This window comes from Parus major, chromosome 2 (genome assembly GCF_001522545.3).
Source record: "Parus major isolate Abel chromosome 2, Parus_major1.1, whole genome shotgun sequence".
NCBI lineage: Eukaryota > Metazoa > Chordata > Aves > Passeriformes > Paridae > Parus > Parus major.
In genome coordinates, this window is record NC_031769.1 from 56,272,001 (window position 1) to 56,299,280 (window position 27,280).

At 38.3% G+C, this 27,280-nt stretch overlaps 1 protein-coding gene across 2 annotated transcripts in view; it reads right to left on the reverse strand.

The window, feature by feature from the left end:
* SLC9A3 (solute carrier family 9 member A3) overlaps nt 1–22,894 on the reverse strand; it is a 56,478-nt gene extending 33,584 nt beyond the window's left edge. The window contains exon 1 of one of the 2 annotated variants that reach the window (XM_015619348.2): nt 22,395–22,894. In XM_015619348.2, the coding sequence (XP_015474834.1) occupies nt 22,395–22,584 (190 nt within the window). In that variant the 5' untranslated portion in view covers nt 22,585–22,894. The remainder of the gene's footprint in view (nt 1–22,394) is intronic. The other variant, XM_015619349.3, reaches the window with a different exon arrangement.
* Between the last annotated feature and the right edge of the window lie 4,386 nt (nt 22,895–27,280).

Consider the following 27,280-nt stretch of genomic DNA (forward strand, 5'->3'; position numbering starts at 1 on the left):
AGCTACTACTCCATGTGTACAAACTGTGGCATTTAGCTTCTCAAAAGTCTTTCCTGCTAGTCATTCTTGATTCCTTGAATTTCCAGCCAGTGAATTATCAACTAATTTATCACAGAAAAGGGGATTATCTCCTTATCCCTGAAAATGAATGTTGCTGAGCTAGTCTTACTAACCAAAGTCTGTTTTTCCTACTCTTACATTAGCAGATAAGGCATGACTACAAGAAGTTAAAGTTAAAATTTTTAAATGAACCTGTGAAGACATTTCAAAACCAGGTATTTAGAAAAAACAAAAACAATGCCCAGCTAAAATTTCATATTCTGCAGAATTCCCCCCTTTGCAACTAAAACCAGCTTTGAATGCTGGGAAGTCAATCTAATTTTCGTTATAACATTGTCTCCTCCTAAAAGTCACATTTTCCCAGTGAATCAGCTCTGTCTTATCTGTCTGTCTCTGTCCTCTTTAACTCCAACCCACTGGTTATCTGTACCAGATTTTAATATTATCAGCAATAAATTCTTCTACTCTGTTAGTTTAAGGATGCAGGACATGGACAGGAAAGTTATTGCATGAATGAAGCTTCTATAGAAAAGCCTCTTAATTTTCGTATTTGGCCCAAGCACAATCTGAAAACCTGACTGTATTTGTTTTAAGAGAACTTCCTGGCTAACTCTTCAGGTATATAGTATGCTATATGATTAGCAGAAGTATGTCTACAAGCATAGAAATGTGTAAAAGGAAAATACCACAACTGATGAAATTCAGTAAAATAGCTTTGGACTGAGATGCAATTGGAACTTAGATTAAAGTTTGAACTCATATTTGCACCTACAGAGATTTCTTTTTTTCTGGCTATGTGTATAAAACTTATTTGATCAAGATCGTACATTATGAGTAGTTATTACATTTGTGGAATTTGATAGAGATAGTTTAATTCCAAATTCACCCCTTAATGTTTATTTTTGTAATTCATTATTCTGAAGCAATGTCTCTGATATATTCTGGGAGTATTACTAACTCACATAATGATAACACTTCCATTTCATAAAGTTTGCCTTTACTTGTCTAAAAGAGATCCAAAAACTATCCCACAAAATGAATTGTATCCCCATGACAAAGTCGAACTGGAAGCTTTAATTACACCTAAATGTTTAGCATAACGAGGTGTTTCACCTGACTGAGGAGCAAAATTCAATCCAACAAGGTTTGTAAACTCTTAATGGATGAGGAGTTTAGTTTGATTCTGATGTGAAAGAAATTTCAGCTATGAGGAAGGAGGATTACATGCTGCTCAGATAAATTACTCTGTGATGGACCCAGAAATTAAATTGTCTACTTTCACTGCTGTTAATAATGAAAAGTACATTAATACATTTTAATGAGGAGAGGAGAAGGGTAAAGGAAGAACACCTGTAGACAATTCACAGCATAAAAGAAATAACTGTGAACAGGGCAATTTTGTGATCTATAAATTTTAACATTCAACATTTTAACATTTAGCATTTGGAATTCTTCTACCCAAGTCTAGATACAATATTAAAGAAAAAGTTAAACATATGCCTCTCTTCCATTACATGCTAAACATGGAAACCATCATCAGAGCCATCAACCTGGTTTGAGAGCAGGTTGGACTGGCTGCTGGCTAAACTGTGTTTAAATTCAAGCTGAGCATCACCAAATTAAAAGCTTTCTACAGAATTAAGAAACAAGTATAAACATCCTGTGATTTTTTTCAGACGTTTCCTTTGAGATCCAGGAAAAGGGACTGTGGTATTTAAGCTAACTGATGAGAAAGACAAAACAAATTAGCAATCTATGATGTGGTGGCTGGAACCACTTTCTTTTGACTCAAAGAATTAAACATGCTTTAAGAAGTAAGTTGGGATTTATGGCCTTTTATAAATACAGTAACTTAGATTAAATCCTTTGGTGGAATTTACAGCATTCAGTGAATTATCTCTTGCTTTCTAAGGCCATCTGTGACTGCTTTGGAAGATGTGATTCAACAGAATAAGCTTTTTCTCGCTCATAGAAATGAAGACAGAAAGACTGGTTAAAAGAAAGAAAAAAGAATTTAAAAATAATAAAATAGAGATATTTTACAATTCATTTTCAAGTCATAATATTTGTAGACAACTAAAAAAAATATCTGAAGTAGGGTTTTCTTTTTTTTTAAATTATCTCTAACAAAACCTATTTTTAATCAATAGTGATTTTTCCTTATCAAAGGAAATATTTTAATACCTTAGATCTAGATTTTTTTGCAGTATTTCCAGATGAAACTAACAATTCAAGATAGATTTACAGTATTATGAAAATACAGCACTGTAAAATCAAAAATCTTAAACTACCTATTTAAAATACTTCTAAATCCCAGGATTTATGCAGTCATTTCAACACTATTTCAAATGAATCACTAAATTTCCATTAACTGTGATAGTGTAAAATCAAGTCTCTGAAAACAGTGATATTATTTTTGCAGCTATATTACTGTTCCAGTCACGCACAAAACCTACTGCACGTGCACAGTCCACGTGTCATCCAGAGAAATCAAGAACTGACCTATAATAATGATGGTAATTCTCTGCTGATTTTTTTCCATGTATTTTTGGATAAAATCCAAAGACTCATAAAATAATTTAGAAAATTAAAATATGATCAGCCTTATCATTTCCATAGTTTCCGTGAAAACATAAGATACGAACCTACAAACATTTCTAAGCTCCTCCTATCAGGGTTAGTGGCAGGCATGAAGTCTCCCATGTGCATTTTTACTAGTGGTTCAAATATGCACTGACACTACCTTTTCAGTCTGTTTTCCAGTTCTGACTTTTTATTTTCGCTTATAAAGTTGAAGTTATCACGCTTCATCAAGCCATGGGTGTTTCTAATTGGAGCTCCAAGACTTGAATCTCTGTAGCTGGTGGACACCCTTGCCATTGACCAAAGTGAGAGCAAAACACTGCAAGCTCTTTTGTGCTTTTTTTACTTTTCAGAGATGCAAATAACAGTATCTCCAAGGCTGCACACAATCAGATTTTTTTAATAGCACAACAAAGAAACTTCTAAAGAGAAGGCGTAATAAACTACACAGAAGAATATTCTGCCCAAAGGGGACTCTCTCTACTAAACATCTTCCAGTAGCTGATGACTGGCAAGCATGAAATTTTTGTATCTTACCTTATCTACCTTTTCACGTTCTCCTTAGCATTATAATGGAATTCAATTCAAAAATTGCTTAGTCCTACCTTTTTTGCAATTTTTTCAGTGGTGCCCTCTGCAGATACAAAAATTAAAAGAAAAAAAAATAAAAGGGAAAAAAAAACATTCCTGTAGCATACCTGGGAAAAAAATCTGCTTTATCTTGCCTGTATAATAGCTCAAAGTATAGTCAAATACCAGTTTGTGACCTAAATTGTACCAGCTACAGGTGGTCAGTAATGTAGTTCAAAAGATTCTGGAAAGCCCTGATCCATTGCTATTATGTTGGTCTACCTAAGACATGTCCAAACCCTCAAAAATATAATTCAGAGCATGCATTTTCAAAAAAGGATCATTTTGCTTCTCCCATGCCAAAAAGGCATGGATCTCTGGGCACTCTCTTCCTCCATAGCCCCACACTTCAATTGCAGGGTCACAGCTCAGATTAACCAGCTGCATCTTCCATACCAAGAAAGAAGCAGCAGAGCTGTAGAAATATGTATGGCCTATACATATAAACCCCTGCAAGAGATTGCAGCATTCATGGTGTAGGAACTGTGTGTAGATGCTGGAACAAAAACAATTGTATATTTTCTATTATTTTTCCCCTGTTTGTGTTTTTTCAATCTATAAACTCCTTTAAAAGACTAATGTAGATTAGATTAGGTTAGATTAGATTAGATTAGATTAGATTAGATTAGATTAGATTAGATTAGATTAGATTAGATTAGATTAGATTAGATTAGATTAGATTAGATTAGATTAGGATTGTTTCCCATTAAGATGTGTAAGTAGGAGCCCTAGGACATCTAAAAAGAAGCTGAGCAGTCACTGTTTAATAATTACTTCTCACTCTTGATTTACCAAGAGCCTCATACAATCACTGATCTTAATTGGTTTCCTGTGGTGTGTGCTGTGGTCCTCTCATGATTCTGAGGGCAGAATATGTCCGTCCCAGTCTGCACATCACCCAGTCCAGTCTAACAGTGAATTTTTCTTATAAAATGGACAGCACAAAATCCTAAGCAAACTTCCCCATTGCAATGGTTTAGACAATTGCTTAACAATAAATAATGACTGTTAGTGTTTCCCTTTTTAATCATGTGGGGGGTTTCTCTAAGTAGTTCTCTTCAATCCTACTGTTGTCTTCTGTTTATTGGAAAAAATTATTTATATATCTACCACTTTAATCTCAAATTTCTCCAGAAGTTTTGCTGGCAAATCTAATCTCTACTTACTTCACTCTTTGCTAAGAGAAGGCTTTTGATATGATTTCCTGTTTAATGAAGTTTTACTTGTTTATAATTCTCCTACCTTTTATTATGGCTCCCTTTACTTCTCAGCAGTCATGCCCACTTACTAGTTCCCCAATAAACCTCCTGCACATGCTATACTTGATTTCTTTATACTTTCTGCTCTATCCTTGTAATTTTTATTATTTTCACAGATACAGCAGTTTTGCATCCTTCAGTGCATTGGCCTCAGTTGTACTGGATCTCTTTGTCTTTCATGACTTCATTTCCTGAGTTTCCTACTTTAGCTGACAGCACTTCTTGCCTGTATAGCCACAGGCACACCTTTCAACAAATTACAGCTGCTTATGTAGCCTGTGTAGAATAACTGGGAATTCTTATCAAGGACCATAAGCACTAGAAGGGCTTATTTGGCTATTTATCCAGGCCTTCATAATCACACCACCATAGTTAATTATTTTCATTTCAGAGGATTATTGCTCCAGCTAAGTCTATGTGCAGGTACACCACTAGCCCTCATCACAATTAGAGACTTCATTCTGATTTCTGGCCTGAACTTGTTCATAGCTGTTTAATGTCCATTTTCCTTTATGGGAGTGATATTGATTTTCTTAAATGGCTGGTTTGCCCTAATATTAATTCTTTCATTTCCTAGTATGTAAGCAGAGAGAAAAATATACTGTCTTTTTGTTGCTTGTCTCTGGTTTATTAAAGTAAACTACTTCTTTTCAGTCTTCAGCTCTATTTCACTCAGTTCACCTTTGTGGATTCAGAGGCATCAGAAATATAGACTGCATTCTGCATGAGTCATAGTAGAAGTGGGTCCAACAGCATTAATAATTTCCTATCACAGTCTATAGTTCAGCTACAGGCTGGATTCTTCATCACACTGGTGACTCAGTCACCCTGTATTCACTTTGTTCAGATGTACCTCTCTTCCCCTTCCCATTCTCATGTCAATTCCTGTGAGTAAAACTGCCCTTGCTATTACTGTATTACATCCCTTCTCCTAGTACTCAGGATTATATGTTTTTCCTTGTACAATAGCCAAATCTACATGAATGCTGATAATGCCTGCAGAAATGTGTCATCAGAAACCTTCAGTAGGAAGGCCCACCCCTGTGCAGTGGTAAATAACAAAAAAGAGTAAAACCAAAGCCCTACATAATACCAGTCCAAAAACTAAACTCTTGTTTCCTGTGACTGAAAAATAATCCTCTTATAGTTTCATACTTTTATCTCATCTCTTCTTTATCCACACAGAAACTATTTTACCCTGTCTTATTTGCAGATTAATTTAGGCTTAAATCACAGGAAAAAAAATCTTCTATTGTGTTCGAAGAGTGGTTTGGTTGAAGCAAGGATTCAAGGCATTAGGGAACTGCATTTCTAGTCTGTCCAGGAAGTGTTTGGGCAGACTCATCAGAACTGAAGCTGATCATTATTATCTATATTTGCCTTTCTAATCTTTATCAACAAAGTGTGCTCAGTTCTTTCTTTCCTGCTCGCTGGACTGACAGCATATTTTATAGTCCTTTGGATTCTGTTCTGTGGACCTTGCTACGACAAAACAAGTGTTGAGAATCAATGTTGCCATTTTAAATTGTTTATATACAAAAGGCAAAAATCTCTTAAGAAAACTGATTTTAAGAATGTGCTCTATCAGTAATCCTTAGACAAACATGAAATTATTTTATTAATCAGTACCTTATGTTTTTCCCAATCTAGGAAAAAAATGAGATTTATTGAAAAAAACTTGGAGTTATTTTATATCTGAAGAAACTCAGAAATGTAATATACATATATTGTTCAAGAGGTAGTAAAAGCCACTTTTGGTTTTGGATCTTGATACTGCCTTAAAATACACTAGATGAGCATGCCTATTAATATTATTTATACTTAATCTTGGACATATTTTTCCTAATCAAGGCACAAAAGTCCTTCATATGGAAGGACTGGTTTGAGTTTGGTTTAATCCAGCTCAAGAAAGCTTTCTTTATTTGTCACACAAGTAATGGTCACCATTTACAAAGCATACAGCATTGTAATGAGCTCATTAAAGAGGAGATTTGAGGTAGCTGTTCTCTGTAGGTGAACAATTAACAAAATATGTTAGCAATTAAAAATGTAACCAACATACAGGTCAAGGTTCCTGGCTGATAGGTCATAACATAATAAGATAGCCTCAAGTCAAATTCAAAGAAGTGTGTGAGTAAGCAACTATTACCTCTATAAGCACTTAGAACATAATGAAGTTTAAACAGTCAGGCACAGTTTATCATAATTATGCCAAATAGTTCTTTTTTGAAGGAGCAGTCCCACTGCAGTGCAAGTGTGGTAGCATTGGCCCTTATGGAACTGAACGGCACTGAAAGAAAAATGGGAACAGTCAAAAATAATATTTCAAAATGAGAGCAAAGTACACATTAGAAACACCTTGAAGTATAGTAGAGGATATAAAACAGGACAGTAAAAGAATCATAAAACTGCTTCACTTGCTATGTAAAGGTATTAAAATTAAGTTGCAATATATTGCAACTGCTCCAGCTTTAAAATTGTCTTCAAAGATTCACTGAAAGTTATTGATGGAGAGTGAAAGCATTTTTTTATTTTTAAAATACCAAACTATTTTCCAGTAACGTGGGTTAAATAAAGAAATGCCAAGAACTGAGTTTCACACTATGAATTTTAGAATTTTTTTTTTCCTTTTAACTTCTATTTTAATATGATAAATTAATTGAAACAAAGACATCCTCATGGGAATGTTTTGGCATCTGCTCATACAGATAAAAAACTGCATGGAAATGGGTTACTAGTAATATATAGAAGCAGTTGTTCTGTTGTATGATAAATTGTGTAAGGAATTACCAAAGCATTAAAAAAAAAAACAGAACTAGTTCTCCCTGGTGGAGGTCTACTGTACATGAAGAAAAAGAAGATGAGGAAGAAATAATTTAATGAATACAAATAGTAACCTGAAACTTTGAAAACATCCTTATATGGTAGTTCCCCCTGTACTGCTTCCAGCAAGTAAGGATTGTTGCTGCTAGGAAAGGCATGAGGGACATAATTAAACCCTAAGGGCTAGGGCAAATAGCTATGAAGGGTGCTCCAAGTCATGGGGTAGGAAAGCACTTTTTTTCAGGCACTGGCAGGCTGACTTGATTCCTGCCCCTTACATTCCACCCCAGTAAGACTTCAATTAATACAAGTGGAATACCATGGAATTATAGTGGAAGAATTCCTGATTGCAGCAGTAAATTAAATAAGCATTTAGGGTGTTCAAATTCATTAGCAACACCCACAGACAAATAAATAAGCCCAAACAAACAAACACAGATATGTCAAGTAGCTCTTGCTTAAAACTGAAAATAAATTCAATTTGAGAGAATTAACAAAGTATGTCAGGCTAGTTTCCATTGAAAGTAAATGCATCCCCTGAAAAGCTTCCAAGTTTTGCCAGTCATATGTTGGAGGAGACAGTCCCCAGCTTGATAAGGGAAGAGTTTCATGGTGGACTACAGCTCTTATGCATAATTTCAGAAACTTAAATATATTGTTTATATGTGCTAGAAATTTGGTCATCTCAGATTTTCGAGGTGAGATTTTTAACCAAAAAAAGTTAGAAATACTTTTAAGAGAAACACTCCGTATTGACATAAAGTGTCCAGAATGACAACAGATGAAGTCTCTTCCCAAGCCCAACACAATTCAGCAGTATGTGCTCATCTTGGAAATCCACTTGTATCCCAAGCTGCATCCAAATCAGCGTGAGCAACAGGGCAAGGGAGGGCATTCTGCCCCTTCACTGCTCTGGTGAGACTCCACCTGGAGTTTTGCATCCAGCTCTGAGGTCCCCAGCAAACCAAAGGCATGGACCTGTTGGAACAGGTCCAGCAGAGGCAACTAAGTTGATCATAGGGCTGGAGAACCTCTGCTATGAGGACAGAATGTGAGAGTTGGAATTGTTCAGCCTGGAGAAGAGAAGGTTCCAGGGAGACCTTATAGCACCATCCAGTACCTAAAGGCCTCCTGCAAGAAGGCTGGAGAGGAACTTTTCCCATGGACACATGGTAAAAAGACAAGGGGAAAATGAGGCTGAGGCTGAAGCTGAAGGAGGGTGGGTACTAGAAAGAAATTCTTTGTTGTAAGGGTGGTGAGACACTGGAACAAGTTTCCAGAGAAGCTGTGGACTTCTGATCCCTAGAGGTGTTCAAGACCAGGTTGGATGGGGCTGTGGGTAACCTGGTCTAGGGGAAGATGTGCTTGCCCATGCAGGAGAATTGGGAGAAAATGATCTTTAAGGTTCCTTCAAAACCATTCTATGATTCCACAATTCTCTAATTTTATAGAGCTGTGGAAGCATCTCAGTGAGTGGTTTGTGATCCCAGAGCTTTGTCAGAAAATGGAGAAGCAAGTAAAAACTTTTGTCTTTAAGAATGCTCTAGACATAACTTGTCACTTACCTATCTCTCCATATACTATTATGGAGACTACGTTATGGAATTTACTTCATGACACAATAGCTCTTTTAACATTAGTAGTTCTAGTCAGAAAGAATATGGTAAAGAACTGAGCAAGGTGATATGTGGGAAAGAAAGAGGCAACAATTCTCATGTTACAATAGTTACAGAGTATTCTATCTGTTAAGAAAATAGCATTTTCACCAATCAAGACTGTAAGTTTCTGGGTTAGGCAACAGAAAACAGAAGATGTGACATGCTTTGTTACTGAATGCACTCATTTCTGCCCATAAGAAAATAAATTTGCTCAGAAATCCAGATATGTGATTTATTTTTTCTTAGTCTTAAGAGCAAGGTGCATTTTAGTTTATATCACTCTAATTTTTTCCCGCAAATGGCTCTGAGATACTGCTATCATTCAATGTGCTTTAGCACGACTTTTGATTTTTGTCCCTACAGCTTCTCCAGTTAAGTAACACATTAACTCTCATACCTTCATTATCTCATTTGAGAGGTGATGTACACGATGGTAGCAGCAGGAAGAATTGTAGTTTAATTAGTGTCCTTATACTGCAAAATGTAGCACATGGAAAATAGCTGTGATGTTTTGAAATGCCTTCAGCAGCAAGGTGATAAGACTGCTGTTTTTTCCAGTTTGCATTTGTGTTTTGTAATGAGTGCACAGGCAAAATGAGAAAGGATAATGTGTGAAAAGAAGTTCACAAGGAGTTTAACATTTTTTTCCACAATGGAGAATTAAAAAGGAAGGGAACAAAACAACTGGTTAAAACTGTATTTGAAGCCCAGCTCACAACTCAAACATTTTGGGCACTTAAGATGACTGTTTATTTCAAGAAAAAAGAAAGGTAGAAACCAGACACAAATCCCTTCCTAAGTAAAAAACATCCCAGAATACCACACACATAGCCTAAGCATGGTTTCATTGTAAGATATAAAGTATATAGTCATATCAACATAGGATTCTTTTCTTTGTTCAAGAATGTGCTTTAAATAGTCAGATCCCTTCCAACATGGGAAAAATATTTTGCATAAATTCTTAAAAGTATCTGTGCAGAAATTAAACTTTGGGAGCAATAAGAATTCAGTATTAATCAAATATTACTAAACTATCCACACTAGTGCCTCTTTTTTACTTTTATTAACACATATAGCTGGTAGTAGAAGGTGAATTAAAGTTCAGTTGAATCCTATAGTAGTTAGGTTTGAAAAAACCTTTGAAGATCTACTCCAATACCCTTGCAACTAGACCAGGTCACTGAAAGATCCATCCAACCTGGCTTTGAGTATTTCCAGAGAGTGGGCATCTATTGCCTCTCTGGGTAACCTGCTCCAGTGTTTCACCACTTCCATCACAAAAAAATGTCTTCCTTCTCTATAGCCTGAATCTTTTAGTTCACAAACATTAGCCCTAGTCCTACCCCAGCAGGCCCTGCTAAAAAGTCCATCCTGTCTTTGTTATAGGCAGCCTTTAAGTACTGAAAGACAGCAACGTGGTCTCCCCAACTGAACAACCTGAATGCTCTCAGCTTGTCTTAATAGGAGAGGTGCTCCAACCCACTGATCATCTGGGTGGCCTCCTCTGGACCTGTTCCAACAGAGGGGCAGAGAGAGAATCATCCCACTTTGACCTGCTGGCCATGTTGCTTTTGATGCAGTCCAGGAGGCAACAATAAAATAAAACAAGGAGCAATACCAATGCCAGAGCAGTACAAGAAAAAAGGTGACTGATTCACACATTATTGTCCACCCCTCACAGAAAACCCTTGGAAATACAATACCCTGATCCCCCTCTGCCTCACAACCCAACCCAGAGTGGGAATCCTCCCACCCTCCCCAGAAAATTCCTTGAGGGGTATAGAAGCACATCCTACATTCTGTGTTTTAGACACTATTGCAGAAACCCTACCATTTGCAGTAGTACTTAGCCTCTCTGTAATCAGAAAGCATTTATCACAAGAGGGCATATCGACAAGATTCTACTGACTTTCAACACACTGGGGTCCTCCAAAATGCAACAGACAACATATGCTTCAACAGGCAGCAAAAGGAAAATGTAAGCATTCTCCTTTACATTTGCATAGGTCTTTCCTGACACAAGCACTTCAGTAGCCACACACAAGCTGAATTTCCACTTGTAGTGGCAGGTTTATCTTGGAATGCTTTTAATCTTTACTCATAAATCACAATAAACAGAAGGAAACTTCATACTTCCTCCTGCTGTTTTTACATCCTCATACTTTCAAACACCAAACAGCACTATTCAAGTGAACATGCCTTAGAAATTATGGTTTTTAGTAAGGTCAGCTGTGCTGTATTCCTTAAGAAAGGCTGAAGAATTAAGATGCTTTATTAAGTGCTCAAAAGTAATAATTTTGGTTTAAAAAAAAATTTGCTTTTCCCTTAATTACTGTTTTCTTCAGTACAAGTATTCAAGACATGAAAACAAGATGTTCTTCTGTTTACTGAAAGGCTAGGGAACATAAGGTTCAAATAAGATTAATGTATTATGTACTAAGGAATTGCTTCTCTCCTTAAGCCCATGGTAAATGTGACAGTCCTTTTTTTTTAAGTTCATGTAAATTGTAATAACCTCACCCTCAGATCAGAGAATGCCTGAAAATTGAATTAACTTGAACAGGGGGCAGGGAAGGTGAATTACAAAATTTTATTTTTCACTGACTTCAGTGCTGTATTTATCATAGTGAAAAAAAAATTTTTTTTGAAGTTTCTGAACTTGCTATGCACTTTATTTCCAACTAAAATTTTGGAGGAGTGTTGACCTTTTTCCTAAATTTTGTCAAGGAGAAAATAACAAAACCAGCCTTCCTTTTCCAGACACTTGTACTCATAAGCAATGTAAGTTTTCACTGGTACCTGTTTCAGTCTCTGTTATAGATGGTACACAACCACTTAGATATCTGACCAGAGTGAACTACTATCTTTTATTCTTGCCTTCAATCATAAGACTTTGCTCCATGCAGCAACTGGCAAATCCAACTTCAAATAGCTCAGAAGATTTACAGAATCTCTGAGAGCAGGTAGAAGGGTGGCTCCCTCATTTGAAGAAATACTTAGCATGACCCTGAGCTGAAAATATTGATGTTGCCTATTTCTCTTGTCTAAGAAATGCTGCCTGTATGGCAGATACACTGTTCTTCACATGACAACAGGGAGAACTACTGGATGAGTCCTCCTGAGGACAGATTGCCCAAGAGCCAATACAATCCTCTTGAAGCTCTATAGAGCAAAGTGCCACAAATCTTACATTGCTAACTCCTAATATTATGATTAACAGACATCTTGATAGAATCTGTCAGGCAGTAGTTTATGACAAAATCTTTTTAATGATTAGAAGATATTTTAACAGGAAACCTTGAATGGCAGTCAAATGCTTATCTTTACAATAACAAAGCAACAGAAATTGAGAAATTAATTAATGCATTTATGTGTTTGTTAGGCTTTGAATATAAATATGGAGATTCTTTCTGCTCTTTTCTTGTTCTTTCACAATCTAATTCCAGTGTTTTTATGCTTCTGTAACAGCACTCTCATCTGTGACTTCCATCCTGCCCTTCTTCTCATACCTTTTATCATTGTTGATACTTTTTTCATTGTTGATCAGGGCACTGCTCAGCTCAAAAGTGCTCATTTTTGTAGATGTAGACTATCTTTCTCAGCTCATTACACCAGACAGACTGTGCGTGCAACTTCAATTAGTTTTTTGCCTATAACGTTATTTGCAATCACTTTTCTGCATGGATTCTATGGTAGCAAGTGAAACAAGGGAGAAACATGAGAACAAATACAGCATTTAATCAGTAGTTCTACTTAGAAAAAAAAAAAAATACACTGTTCTCCACTAATGATCATTCACAGCAGCTGATCTGAGCAAGTAACTGAGTTTAAAATAACTTTAGCTACAATTCAATAACGTTTCTTGACAAAATACTAGTTCAATAATTGAAATAAGCTCCTATCCAGAGTCAGTTTTCAGTCTTTTGTGAAATTAATTTAGCCAAACGAGTATCATATTGGGAAGGAATAGAAAACCATCGTGGCAGTAACTTCAGGGTACTTTTTTTAGCAGGGCAAAGGCAGTCTTCTTGAGAAAAGCCCATTAAAAATGGACAAACTGCGACAAGGTTGCAAATTGCCAGTGTTGCAAGTGTAAGAGGCAGAAGTAATTAGCTGCTTGGTACAGAGGAAAACCACAGAGGTGTGCTTTTCTGGTGTACAGCTTATGCACAGGAGAGGGATTTGTAGGAAATAGGGTCCACTACAAACACCATCTCCGAGTTTACACATGTTCCTGCTGACACATTTGCTTCTGCTTGAGCTTGGTACTACCAATTAACAGATCTTACTGCATGTTCCTATCAAGTGATACTATTCATTAGAATATCAGTTCATCCTGGAGAAAGCTTTGGCTAAAATAAGAGATGAAACTCCCACTGTATCAGGTAAGAGAAGGCAGAAAGGTAAGTGACATATGAGTGAAAGCCATTCATGACAGAAAATTGAAGTCACTCTGACAAGAGAGCACCTGGCTTAGAGAAAAACTTTATGCCAGTACCTGGTCATTCCATTATTTAATTCATCATGGCACAACCACTTTGGCCACTACATGGCCACCTTGTATTGTTCTCTCCTCTGTAGTGTGCAATTTTGTACCAGCTAAACAAAGTGTACCAATTGCATCCAAAAATGTTGGTTTCTTTGACCAGGTAAAATGTAGATAAAGGTCCGTTCATGTATGACCACTGCAAATCCAGGGCTCTGCAGATGTAATTGATAAAAGCAACTAACTCTGTAAAAAGACACATGAAGGACAAGAAATTTCTCAGGAGGAGTCACGACATGAAAGTGCTTGACTAACCTGATAACAATGAAGTGATGCACTTGGAAGATGAGGGGAGAGCAGTGTCTGACGAGTTTCTAATGAGCCATCAATAAGGCTTTTGACACTGCCTCCCAGAACAGCCTGAGGCTGCTGCTGTAGGGGACATTGGCAGACAATTGGGTGGATTGAAAGCTGGATGAATGGTCAGACCTTGAGGGCGGTGATCAGTGGTGTAAAGTATAGCTGGGGGCTGGTAACTAGAGGTGAACCCCGGGGGTCAGTGCCGAATCCAGTCCTGTTTAACATCTTCATTAATCATCTGAATGATGGGGCAGAGAGAACCCTCAACAATTTGGCACGAATTTGGGAGGAGTGGCTGATAGGCCAGAGGGTAGAGCTGCTATCTAGAGGGACCTTGACAGGCTGGAGAAATGAGCTGACAGGAGCCTTGTACATTTTGGCAAAGAGAAGTGCAGAGTCCTGCAGCTGATGAGGAATAACCCCCACACCAGCATATGCAGGGGCCACCCAGCTGGAGAGCAGCTTGGCAGAGGCATGAGGGTGCCAAACACTGGCACAGGTTGCCCAGAAGGGTTGTGGAGTCTCCATCCTTGAAAATAACCAAAAGTTGCCTGGACGTGATCATGGGCAATGAGCTGTAGGTCACCCTGGGTGAGCTGGAGCACAGGACCAGATGTTGCACCTTCCAACCTCAACAAGCCTGTGATACTGTTATTTCATGATTATGTGAATGCTACAGGACACCCAGTACCCAACGGTTTTCCCCAGTTCACTACTGCCCCGAATTCATCCCCAGAATGAAATACAGGATGGAATAGCTTAGAGCTAGAAATATTTCAGCAGAAAATTTGGATATTTAATTCAAACCAGGTCTTAGAGCACTTTAAACTCTAGACTGCATAGACAGAAGAGCAAGCATTCACAGACTGCTTCAGTCATTCTGGAATGAATATTTTGATCACTTAAACCACAAAGTAGTATTTATTAAGTGAATTTCCTAAGCATATGTCCAAGCTGCCAAAGTCTGAAAATCTACATGTAGATATTCACCTGTTTTGGTATTTCACTGGAGTAGAATTGCAATAATCTCCATACTAGACCTATATTGATTTTATGTATGATCACTTAACAACTTTACCTCCAGTACAACTGTTGGAGTATCAATACTAACATTAACATAACATAATATTAACATAAAGCCATCTTATACTAACTGGTATAACCTAGTCCCCGGAATATTATTATATTACCAAACCAATGTAATAATATTCATTTTAATAAAGGAGCTAACAAGTCTCTCCATCAGTTTACAATCTGTTTGCACCTGGGAGATTTTAAGTGTGAAGTCTCACTGTCTAAAGACTTTTACTGGTTTCTTAATATTTAATATTTTCCTCCAGGCTCAACTTATGAAACTGAATGGATGTCTGAATCCATAAAGCTTCTAGTTTAAAGATTTCTTCCCCATTTTTAAAAAATTGTAATTGAAGCAGAAAGGATCATAACCAACATGTTTTTGAAAATCAGTCTACTATCTACACTGAAATTTTCTTTACTGGTGTGTGACTACTGCTATTTTAAATTTGGCTTTGACAAAAAGCAAGCCATTTTTTCTTTCATTAGATTAAACAGAACTTCTCTCCTTGGTACATTTTAGTGAATCCAGTTAATGCTTCTATTTTCAGTTAATGGAAGGAGAAAACTCTCTAGATCCAACTACTTAAAACCCCTGTTATTGTGCAGGCCTTTCAGAATACCTTCCTTCCAGTTTTCTTCTTCCATGAATGAACATTAAATATTCGTGCCTTAATTAAAAGTGTTTCCACTTGGTGTCTTGCATTCCATCTTGGTCAGCTCTTCCTAGTCAGCTTGTAGTTTCAGTATTTATGACTTTACAGTGCTTTACATAGCAGCCAATTGGTATCAAGTCACTCCTTCCACAGGGGTAAACACTCTGCAAATTGCTTTACGAAAGGAAACAAAATATTGCAACACAACCAATCCACCATGTTCTGTGGTTTACCAAGGCTGTTTTAATGGTCTCCAGTTTTAAATGGTTGCCACTTGTCAACAGACTAAATAACAATTAGACTCTAGTTCTTCAGGCCATTAGTTTAACTGCACTGCTGCAGAGAGAAGAGAAAAATCAAAGACATTATCCTGAAAGAAAAAAATACTCAGATAAGAAATATTCTTCTCTAACTCTGGATTCAACATTTAATCTTGGGATAGAGCAAGCCATATGAAAGATACAGAAGAAGTAAGTAATCCACCAGCCCTTTAATTCAGAGCAGTTAAAACTCTGGTAAATAGTGGGGGAAGAACTCATTTAGTTGGAGTCCAAGTATTTCTTAAAGCAAACTTGCAGTAAAAGTACTGATTTTTGACAGGCTTCTGGTTGTACGTGTCAAACAAAGTGGTAACTCAGGATTTCCAGTACCAGCTTCCCTGCCTCAACACATCTCTAACACAGCAAAGGTCCACAAAAATAAACCTGAGAGCCTTTCACTTGAAGAACCTCTATGCACCTGGAAGGGTTTGCTGCTTGCTCTTGTTTCTTGTGGGGCTGTGGTCTGCTGCATTACCACATGTTTACAGTCACTTCGAGGGCTTAGATCATTCTTAGTAATAAGTGGCTTGAGCTCTGAAGAGAGTAAATCAATGTTTTCAACAATCCTAAGACTACAGTATTAAAAGGATTCCATTGTTCTGCAGAGAACGCCGAGCACTTTGCACACAGGTGCCTGGAAGTAATTGATGGCAGAGATCCTTCCTTAGGTATGCATGCCTGAACTGTATTCAATTCAGGGCCATTCTCAAAATGCCATTGTTTTCTTACGTAATTCACACAAGTTGCCATTGTACATTTGCTATTCGCCAGGGGATGTAATCTGAATCTTGTCAAATTATACTATCCTGATATCTTCTTCCCTGCTCTAAATAATTAAGACTTGAGACTTGCAAGACTTGGAGGGGGAGGGGGAAGAAGATAGCTGTGGGTTACAGGGAGACAGAATGCACAGGAAAAGGATGACTAAGGCACAAGAGTAACATGGAAATAAAATGTGGGAATAGGCAGTCACTTTCAGATTATAAATTTAATAGAAATATGGCTCACACAGTTGTTCCTACCATTGGAAATGCAAAGCTAGTAGTCTGTTTTGGAAATATTATAAAAACTTATAAAACATTGGATACAAAAGGTAATTCTTTAAAAGATAGAGATTTTTACAGTAATTAACCTTCCTAGCTTGAAGGTATTCTAAGCAGCACTTTGCAAAAAGGAAATACAGCATCTTACAGAAATGAAGACACCGTAAGTATGTAACAGTTGCCAGTACAATTTTATAGTTTATATGCATATCTGGGGAGGAAATGCATGTGCTTGTGTTATAAGTGTGGTAACCAGTTTCAGCTTCTACTGACTTCAGTATAAAGGTAAAAGAAGCATTTTCCCCTTCTTATCTTTGTCAAGATATGGGGGAAGATAGACAAGTCCAGACTTCTTAAGTCACAATGTAAAGACTTTTTCCATATTATCACTTGCTAATGAAAGTAGCTTTTAACAAGATCCACAATCATGAGGAGGCTAGTAGCTTAAATTTTGCAGGATCTGGTGATGTCGTCACCTTTGAATCTTTGACTCCATTTTCAGTTAAATACACCCAGTAAAGTCCTGCGAATCATCCTTCAACATTTCTTCCAACCATGTCATTTACTGAAGAATTGCCAACAGAAGAGCTAGTCTCACATTTTTTATTTTATTAAAACAATACCCTAAATCACTTTCTCTATGTAACTGACACTTTCCAGTAGCTAGAGTGCCAGGAGGAGAAACTTTGGAGTCAAATGGGCTTTTGTTTTGACAGTTTGCTTTGGAGGGAGGGTTATTGATTTCTTCAAAGAAAATATTGCCGCAGGAGTCTAAATTAGATGGGCGGTTAGACCTGCATTTCACAGTTCCTTCCCTAGCCCATCCCTAACATGCTTAAAATTCTCCGCAGCAATTGTTTGTGTTAACAAAATAGTCTAAAGAGCTCCTTTCTCAGGGTAGTTTGAGACAATGTGAAGGAGCTCAGGCGTGCAGAAACCAGAGCGTTCCTGGGGACCCATATCTCTAAGCTTAGAGATGTGTTGTGCTCTGCAGCTCCTGTCCTCCTGGAGTCTCAAGAGCTGATTGGACTCAACAAGTCCATCTGACACTTCACCAGCCTTCTCCTAAGTGTTTGTTTATTGAATCATTTCTTCCCCCTCCTCCAGAGCATTGTGGCATTCCTGAAGACAGATTTACCAGCTGCCCTGGATTCAGATTTCACTCCCACTTTTTAATTTCTTATATAAAAGCCTTTAGAATTTGTGTGCAAGTACACAGAAATTTAAAAAAAAAATAAATTAAAAAAAGCTTTTGTGACATTCTCAGCATAACCTATACCAACAAAAACAGTTGGCAAGAGGTTTGACTCAGATAATGAAAAGGCTATGTACCCTTCCTCATTCCTGTTCATAGTTACTCACTCTCCCACCATTTCTTCCAGTTGCTTATCTGCACACCCTGAGAAAATCCAGGGGGCCAGACAGGCAGAAAGGCTGCTTTGTAGGGCTTTTTTTTTTTTTTTTTTTCCACTTTGGGACACATACCTATTCTTCTGTAAAAATGTTGAAAAAATGTTATAAAAATGTTACAGTACAGAAAAGGATTTTAACTGCAAGAAGGAATTTCACAATTTCCCCAGCATGGCCTCCAATAAAGATATAAATTCAATCTCTCTTTCCTAGAACTTTGAACAAGTATAGCATCATGTACTAGGCATCCCCCAAGTAGAAAGCATACTTTCTTTTTTTTTTTTCAGTGACATGGCCTGAGAAATACCCTCAAGAAAAAACTGTGCACAATGTTCAGTGCTAAAAAATTTCTTTTCTTAGCCATTTTTAGCTTGTGAGCTCATTACTCCTTTCTTTCTCCTACTCGTTTCCAAAGTTTTCTGATTTTCCACCTGTTCCTACCTCTTTCTGTAGAGACTTTCCTGCCAAAATATTGTGTCTTCTATGCATCTATTTATTCAAAGTTTATTTTCAAGATGTTATCTGTGACAGACATGTGAAGAAGAAGAACACATGGCCAAGTGAACTTAGAAAGAACGTGAGAGTCTGGTCAGCATACAAGCGTCTTTCATCTAAAACCAGAACTATATTGTGTAAGAATGTTGTTTAAAAATGGTACATCCTTTACCTGCAGGGCTACAGCAAGGAAATGTCTGTACTGTCTGTAGCTATAAATACACACGTGTATGCATTTAGAGGTTATTCTTTTTCAGTGGTACTGCTTATTTCATCTGGAGCACTGAGATACCAGGAAGTGGACACGTGAAGTCCACTAGGAGGGCTCTCAGTTGTACCTCGTGTACCTTCTTCATGTAAATAAGAGGATTTTCTGGCTTAGATTTACAAATGAAACTAGTTTATTGGCCCTATCCCACAAGGATACTCCTCTGCAGTGATAAGACAGCCTATCAAAAGAGGAAATAAAGATCATTAGCCAAAGTAGAACATTGTGAACCTTAAGAATGTTCCACTTGAAGTGGAAGAATGAAGAGTGGGAATATTTCAAATGAAGAGGGTCAAATCAAATCAATTAGATTATGTAAAACAGTAGACCAAGATGCATAAGAAGTTTAATGGAAAGCACAAATTTTTTATTTTCTATAATGCATGAAAGCCAATAGTATGAAGGCTGTTTTCCAGTCTCATTTGTAGCAATATTTAGAGTTAACCAATAACTAGACTAAACTAAAACAGCAGTTCCCTTCTCCAAAAGTCCAAAACACTAGGCACATCTTCTTGTATTTGGGATACTTATGAGATTTAACATACAGTAGTTTACGTTGCAGGACGCCTTGTACACACCATGAACATCAAGCCCCAGAAAATCTGCAAAAATCTCCTAATACAAAAATGTTTCCCCCAGTCATATAACATCATTAACTGAAACTTGTTTTTCACAAAAAAAAAACAAAACTTCCACATAATTGAAACAAAACAAATCTAAAAAAACCCAAAACAAAAAACCCCAAATGAACACAAAACCACTAACACTATTCTAATTCAAAAGAAAGCAAAGTTTTCTCCTACACCTTTATCCTCAGGTATCAACTGCAATTCCTAGAACACTTTCTGCTGACCCAGTTGTCTATCATCCATCAGTAAAATAACTCTCCCAATCCCTGTAGCCATGGAGAAGTGAGCTTGCATGTGTAAGAACAGCTCCTCCCCTGCTGAAAAACTCACAGCAAAACCAGCACTTTCACTCCACTACAATTGACCTGCTTCAGGTAGTAAGGAAATCCAAGGACAGATGTTCTATATTTTCTTTCTTGGTTCTTTTCTGTCTATTTTTTGAATATGCAAACCTTCTCTGATCCAGCATAGGACTTTTGCAATTCAAAATCTTCTCATAGATTTCTGACCTACTTTCCAGAACCCTTGACACACCAAGGCAGACAGAAGGCTGAAAAGCTATTTTTTTCAGTTCCCTTTCTCACAGACTAACATGAACACCTTCATGATTTCTTCATTAAGAAGCTGTTGAACAGTGAGTGTATGTTCTTGCTTTTCTGTGTCTTATTTGTGACTGGTGGGGAAAGCAGGCACATGCATGTGCTCTCAGGGGAATACAGCAGTTATCCATTGCATCTTCAGAAACCATGTCCAGAGTAGTATAGAATCAAAAATACATTACATGTGAAGGGAGAAAAGAACAAAGATTGAGAGCTTTGGGGAAGAAAAGTGATGGGGCTGATGATAGGTAGGATCTACTAATAAGTGACGTGCTCTGTGCAGCTGTGAAAGAAGTACAAAGAATTTAAAAACAGAATCAGCATCACTCAGCTCTTGACACTAAGTGCTTTATCAAGAGTTTATATCAAGAACTTCATGGTAAAATGGCTCATATTAATCTCAACTAATCTGAATCCAGGCCATTGCAGTTTTAATATAGTACAATCTAACTGTCCTGTTCTTGGGTTCAGTGGCTTTGGACAAAAACTGATATGGCTGGGCACCACTAATATTACACCGTACAACTGTGCCACATGTACAGAACAGCAAAGCCTAAATAGCACAAGGCCTTACCAACTATGCTTACTTAGAAGAGTATCTCAAAAAGATGGTTCAAACGAGCAGCCTGTTTATTACTTTATTCAGCAGAATTTTATAGGTACTCAGCATTGTCAGTTGTTTCCTGTATATGGTTTTCCCAGCTTTCTAATTGCTATAACTCATCAATAAAAGTCAATTAAAACATAATTGTCTTTTATGTAATCTAGACGATGCAGCAACTGTCTACAGACAAACTATTGGCATAGTGTAGTCAAACAGGTTCAGATAAAGGTATTTAGTTATATAGCTGTGGTTAATAAAGTAAAAGCCATGATGGCTATTCCAATAGCCATTTCCTATTCCTGGAAAATGATGTCCAATATCACCCCAACTTATAACATACTACTCCTTTTTAAAGTGCTTTTTTTCTGGGTTTGGAGGCAGCATTTTCCATCCAGATCTTACCATGCTTGTCCTATGTGCTAGACAGAATATACCTAAGTATACCTTTTTGCATCTTTCATTCTCTGGAGCGTGAAAAATCCATGGAATGTGATTCTGGTATACTAAATTAGTGTTAACAGTGCAAGTTCAGGGAAGTCTTCAATAGGATTTTCAGCTAACCTTCTGAGATGAGACTGATTATGGAAAAGATTTATTTTAAATGAAACTGTCATTTACAGTGTCAGCCAAACTGGATGTCTGGTTTTAGATCCAAAGGCAAAAAGGTCTGAAAGTAATAGCATCAATCAAGTAAAATACATTCCAATTAAACAATGATTTTATTGATACAAGATTGCTTTTGGAAAAGTCACAAAGTTCAGAACACAAGAGTTGGAGCATTCATATAAATTCATTAACACAACACTGAAGTTAGGCTAAATCCTGGCTTTTCACTTTTTCCAATTTCTTGAAGAAAATTCTGGGTGTTCTAAAGCTTATCTTTATTTCAGTTACATCAGATGGTCTGATAATACATGTCAGATTTCTCTCTAAACTATGTTCTTTCACTAATTCAGCAATGCACTTCAAAGCAGAGAACGCTAAATTCATATGTGCGATTTGCAGTGCTTATATTTGATGTTACCAGCTGATAATCATAATCAGGAGAAAAGCATATCATAAACCCGAATAGATATTGTGTAAGCAATAAGGCCAGATTCCTGTTTCACTTTCGCAAAAGAGTTTTTCCTGGGAGCAAGAGGAATGCAAGGTCTCAAGGAATTGCAAGAGTTTACAAGGAGTCAGATGCAGAAGCCACAGTCGTGGGCGGTGAAAATGAACTAGGTAACCCCTCGAGGCTGGTGAAAATCACCCTGCTAAGCGCCGTGTAGGGCAGTATTATGAAATCAGGACAGAGTACAATAAACCCCCTGAAAACGGGTCAGCGGACCTATGATAAGCTTTCTTCACTTACTGAAGACACCCTGTTGGGTGGGAGAAGGGCAAGGGGGAAGGGAAAGGGAGAGGACACGTATTAATATGTAACTCCAGACTCACCGATTTTGGCCAAGCTGGCCACAAGTATCCAGAGTGCAATGATATACGGCTCCTTGACGTGATCCCATTTGAAAGAGACGATGGCAAAGCTTTGGTTGCTATATTTAGGGCTTTCCGAGCTTCTCTGTCCCAGCGCCGCTGGGAGAGCCATCAGCCCCAGGAGGAGCGCCACTCCAGATACCTGCCTCATCTTCAAGCCACACAACAAAATCCTGCTTCCCCTTCCCGGAGAGATCCCGCCTCTTCGGAGGTCCTTGGGGGCGAGGTCCTTGTCCCTTGGCAGGGACGCGCCCGACGGCTGCGGCCGGCGGGGTCCCCTCCTGTCCCGGACCGAGAGCCGCCTTGCCGGGGCGGCAAAGGCCGGGTCAGGGGCTCCGTGCACAAGCAGATGCTTCGAGCTGGGGTCCCGCTGCTCTCCCGCACCTGCCTTTATCAGGCTGTTGCCTTTCGGGCGGAGGCGGAGCTTCCCGCCGCTCCCGCAGAGGCTGCCGTGCGGGGACGGCGATGCCCTGAGTGACAGAGCGCCCGGGGGTCGGCGGCAGCCCCGCTCTGCCCCTCTCTGCCCCGCTCTGCCCCTCTCGGCCCCTCTCGGCCCCTCTCGGCCCCGGACGCTCCCGCGGACATGTCCTAGGGGAGCCCGGTGTCCGCGCCCGCCCGGGAGCTGGCTGCGAGGGACATGCACAGGTCCCCGTTCTGGAGCTTTGGATGCTTTTGGGTCAGCCTCCCTCCCTCAGCCCCACTCTCCCGGCCGGCTGTCACAGAGGAAAGGCGCTCTTTTCCTCTCCTCAGCTTCCAGCCCGCTTCTGAGCTCGGTCTAGCTCACCGAGGGCACTGCAGGATGTTTTGCAGACCAGCTTTTCCCTCTGTCCACCAGAGAGCACCTCTTCCCACGGTGCCGGGGAAAAGGACACCAGCAGGCAACATTCGGCTCTCCACCTATGTCTGCCTTGTTAACATGTGCTATATAAAAAACGCTATCTGGCGCTTTTTATTTTTTAGTGCTTACACCGTGAGACCTTTTAGGAGGTTCTAACCTCCCCTAAAGCCTGTTTTCCTGCCGATAACATTTGGCTGCTATCCTGGATGGTCCATGTTATGATGGGTCCATGGTGCTGCGAGCAGACAGACCCAGAATAATGATCACCCTTCAGTAAAAGGGCAGCAAAGTGTCCTGTTCCCGATGGGCAGGGCGGAGAGAGCCCTTCCACACACCTCAGCAGCAGCAGCACCTCTCCGCTCTCAGGTGCTCCAAAACAATCTGTGTGCAGTTCGCTCCTTCTGTGACTTTCTGTGGAAAAACACCACCTTTTTGTTTTCCTAACCTGACAGCTGGTTTTGTTAGGAGGTAAAAAATGAACAGGATAAAGCTCTCCTTTAAAGTTATTGCAAGACAGAGAAATTATTTTGATTATTTCAATCACTAAGGAGAAAAGCTACATGCTATTTCATCGTCATCTGTCCTGCACAGACACTCTATGAATCAATTAGCTAGTTAATTAAACCTATAAATTTCCATGGAATGTTATTGTCATTATTACCCCAAAGCAAGTGCAGGTCCCAAATTGGACCAACTGTCTTCAAACAATGAAACATCTTGGATACTTTATTTCCTTCTTCATTATTTAAGAGAAAGTAAATTATGTGGGAATTTTTTTAAGTAGGAGCAAATCTGAAGACAGACTTGGCAACTCTTTTTAGGAAGCATGACAGACAGCAAACTATGCCCTTCACATTCAGCAAATATTGTAGACAAAGACCTGAAGAATTCTTCAGTGTCTAACAGCAAGTTCCATCTACATTATTTTTATCTTTTTCAGAGCCTGACTTGGGCACCCAAACATTGTTTAGAACTTGCTCCTAAGTTCTGTACCTGTTGCACAAATGGCTGTAGCCAATGCCTGAGGAACATTTTTGTGGCTTGCCAGCTGAGAGAGAAAGCTGTAGCTGGGAGTAGGTAGCTGCTGCTCACCTGTGTAACCTGTTGCTGAACCCTGTGGAGAGCAGTAGCTCCTAGTCATAAACATGAATTCTGTTTGTTACTATTAGGAGACCCACCAACTGCAGTAGGGACAAGCACTGTTTTTACTTTAACAACTTATTCCAAGTATCCTCATACCACAATTAAACATTCCAGCTGTAGCTAGTAGAAGGGCACCACAACTGCCAGTATCCCATCTTATATTCATGATTTTTCCCAAATCTAGTGGGAATGGGTTAGAAAAAAAATCTTTCTATTAAAAGTGCTGAAGCTAGCCATGTAGTCCAGATGGTTACTATTAAATGTGTCATAGATCAAGAATACCTGCAGCAGAGCTAGAAAAATGAGAAAGCCTTCTCCAGTGGATCTTTTCTAGAGATAAGCAAAGGCTTGGAGGAGCAGCAGTGGAGATCGTGCCTCTGATTGCCCGAAGGCGATGTTCTACCCATGACAACAGTAACCAAAGTTACATGCCAACTCTGAGCTTGCTGGTGGAGGAAACCAGTACTAGGGAAGAAAAGTTGTCAGCACCGTCTTCTAAGAACAAGGCTTACAACACTCTTAAAATGCCAACACTCTATTTCTTTTAACAACAGCAAGTTGGTAGTTCAAAGTGTATTTGTGACTGCTTATGGATTTTTTTTTTAAGTTGGCAGGGTATCAAATGACTGTAGATATCAGGGAATTGTGAAATTCATTAATATTTCAGCAGGACACAGAGAGGACAGAGGAAGGGACTGACAATCATGAATCTCCTATAGATACATCTATACATGCTAAACCAAGAGTCCACTGAGTACACATGAGCTCATGTACGAAATATGTACTTGCATAAGAATACATTTGCATATTTGTATTTATTATCAGAGTCCATTTTCTGTCTGTTCTTCATGGAAACCCTTACATAGTTGCCTATAACCCGACTCTGTATCAGTAACAAAAAACATTGGTTGAGTATTATACTTACAATAAAGATATCATATCACACAACAGCTGATATTTCCTGACTTCCAGAATGATTGCACAAGGAAAATTTCTACTTACTGTAAAAACAATGATGTTCTGTCCTGAGGGTTGTTTTGTTTTGTTTTTTTCTTTAGCAATTGACTGAACTCCAGCATTGTAATTTCTGGAAATATCGTGTACATAATGGCTTAAAAGAAATAATTATGAGTATCTTAGTATAAGTGCTATTGCAAGTATCTTATATACCCTTCACATGACCTGTGTCCTGTAAAGATTACTTCTTGGCCAATTTTTCAAAGCTGAGGTAAAAGACAATTTCAGTTAAAAAAAAAATCCCTAAAATTGTGTCAGTTTTCTCCAAAAAGCACACGCAGTATTTCAGTTATGCTAATTTAGATGTAGAGGCTACAGTTAACTTTTAATATTAGCATTTGCCACAAATCTGTTTAAGGTGATATGAAATTAAGAAACATGTCCCTGTCAAACTGAGAACTCTCATGAAAGGAAAGACAAATTAATAAATAGCAAATAATTGGCAAGTGAAGCCTGAAAAATCTCCTGATGCAACATATGCCATCATAAATCATTTATTATCACTCCTGTTCTTCCTCAAGAAAATGCACATTTTATATTAATGTCTATTAAATGTGTAAGAAGGTTAAGAATTTAATGTAATATAGTTCCAATATATATTTTTATGCCATAAAGCCAATGGTATACAAAGTTAAATAGAACAGTAATTCTTTTGAATGGCATTGTACCAATATAACTGCACAATTTCATGAAAATTAATGTGGTTTACATGCAGATGAATGCAGAACCACAGGAATTTATAGTGAATTTACTTGATTCAACAACTGACATTTTTCTAACCACTCTCCAAGTGAAATGAGTGCCACTGTGCAAGTTTATGCTGCAAGGAGTTGGACAAATACTGCTGGACTAAGTGATATTGCAGAGCACTGTGTTACAACATTGTAAATATGAACCTCTGAAATTACATTAGAAAGTGTATTAATTCAGCTCACAAACATTACTACCAGTTAAAGTGAACAAGATGAAGACCAGGGTGAGAATGAATTAATCAGAGAGGTAGTTGGAAATAGATTTTGCTGGGAAGGAGGGTGGAAGAGGAAATTAGCTGAATTCTTCATGACTCATTTCAAGACAAGACTCACCGTAAGGACAGTAAGTGAAGGGGATTCTTACCAGAACCTCCATTTTTAGCCTAAAACTTTTTGAAATTGGCAGATATTTTAGGAAGATTGTGATATTTTTCTGGTGTGTTGTTGTTGCTATTACTGTTTTTAATGGACCCTCACATTTATACCAGATTAGAAGATAATCTAGTAGGAGGGGGAGAGTATGAATGACATTGACACAGCCTAGGATCTTCATTAAGGAGAGTCCCCCACCATAAGGGATTATATCTGTGTGAGCTCTCAGTGCCACGAACAGTGAAAAGGGAATGGGATAGAAAAAGTTGTTCTTGCATATCACCAGACACTTGGTATTTTTTTATCATTTATGTTCAGGAAAAAAAAAAAAACCACATATTTTTATAAAATGTCACATGTATTAAAAGTGTTCTTTATCTCAGTTCCAATTTCAAGGAAAATTCTTCTATTGTTTATGAGGACTCTTCTGGGGTTGCTACTAGTCAAAGACGGCCACAGAGATTTTCACCTGTGACAGTCTGCATCTTCCACACTTTCTGTCTTGTACTCACCTCATTCCCATGTTATTGGCATCCCACTCATTTCTCTGTTCCTTGTTCTCCATGTCTCTGCTCTCTTTCCTTTTCATGCCTTCTGTCAATACTCACCAAAAATCCCTAACAGTTCTCTAAGGAACATTCAAAATGGCATTTGTGTATGATGTTTCAACACAATACTTAAGATATGATTCTCTCTCTATCCCTTCCATTTCAGCTTTGTCATTT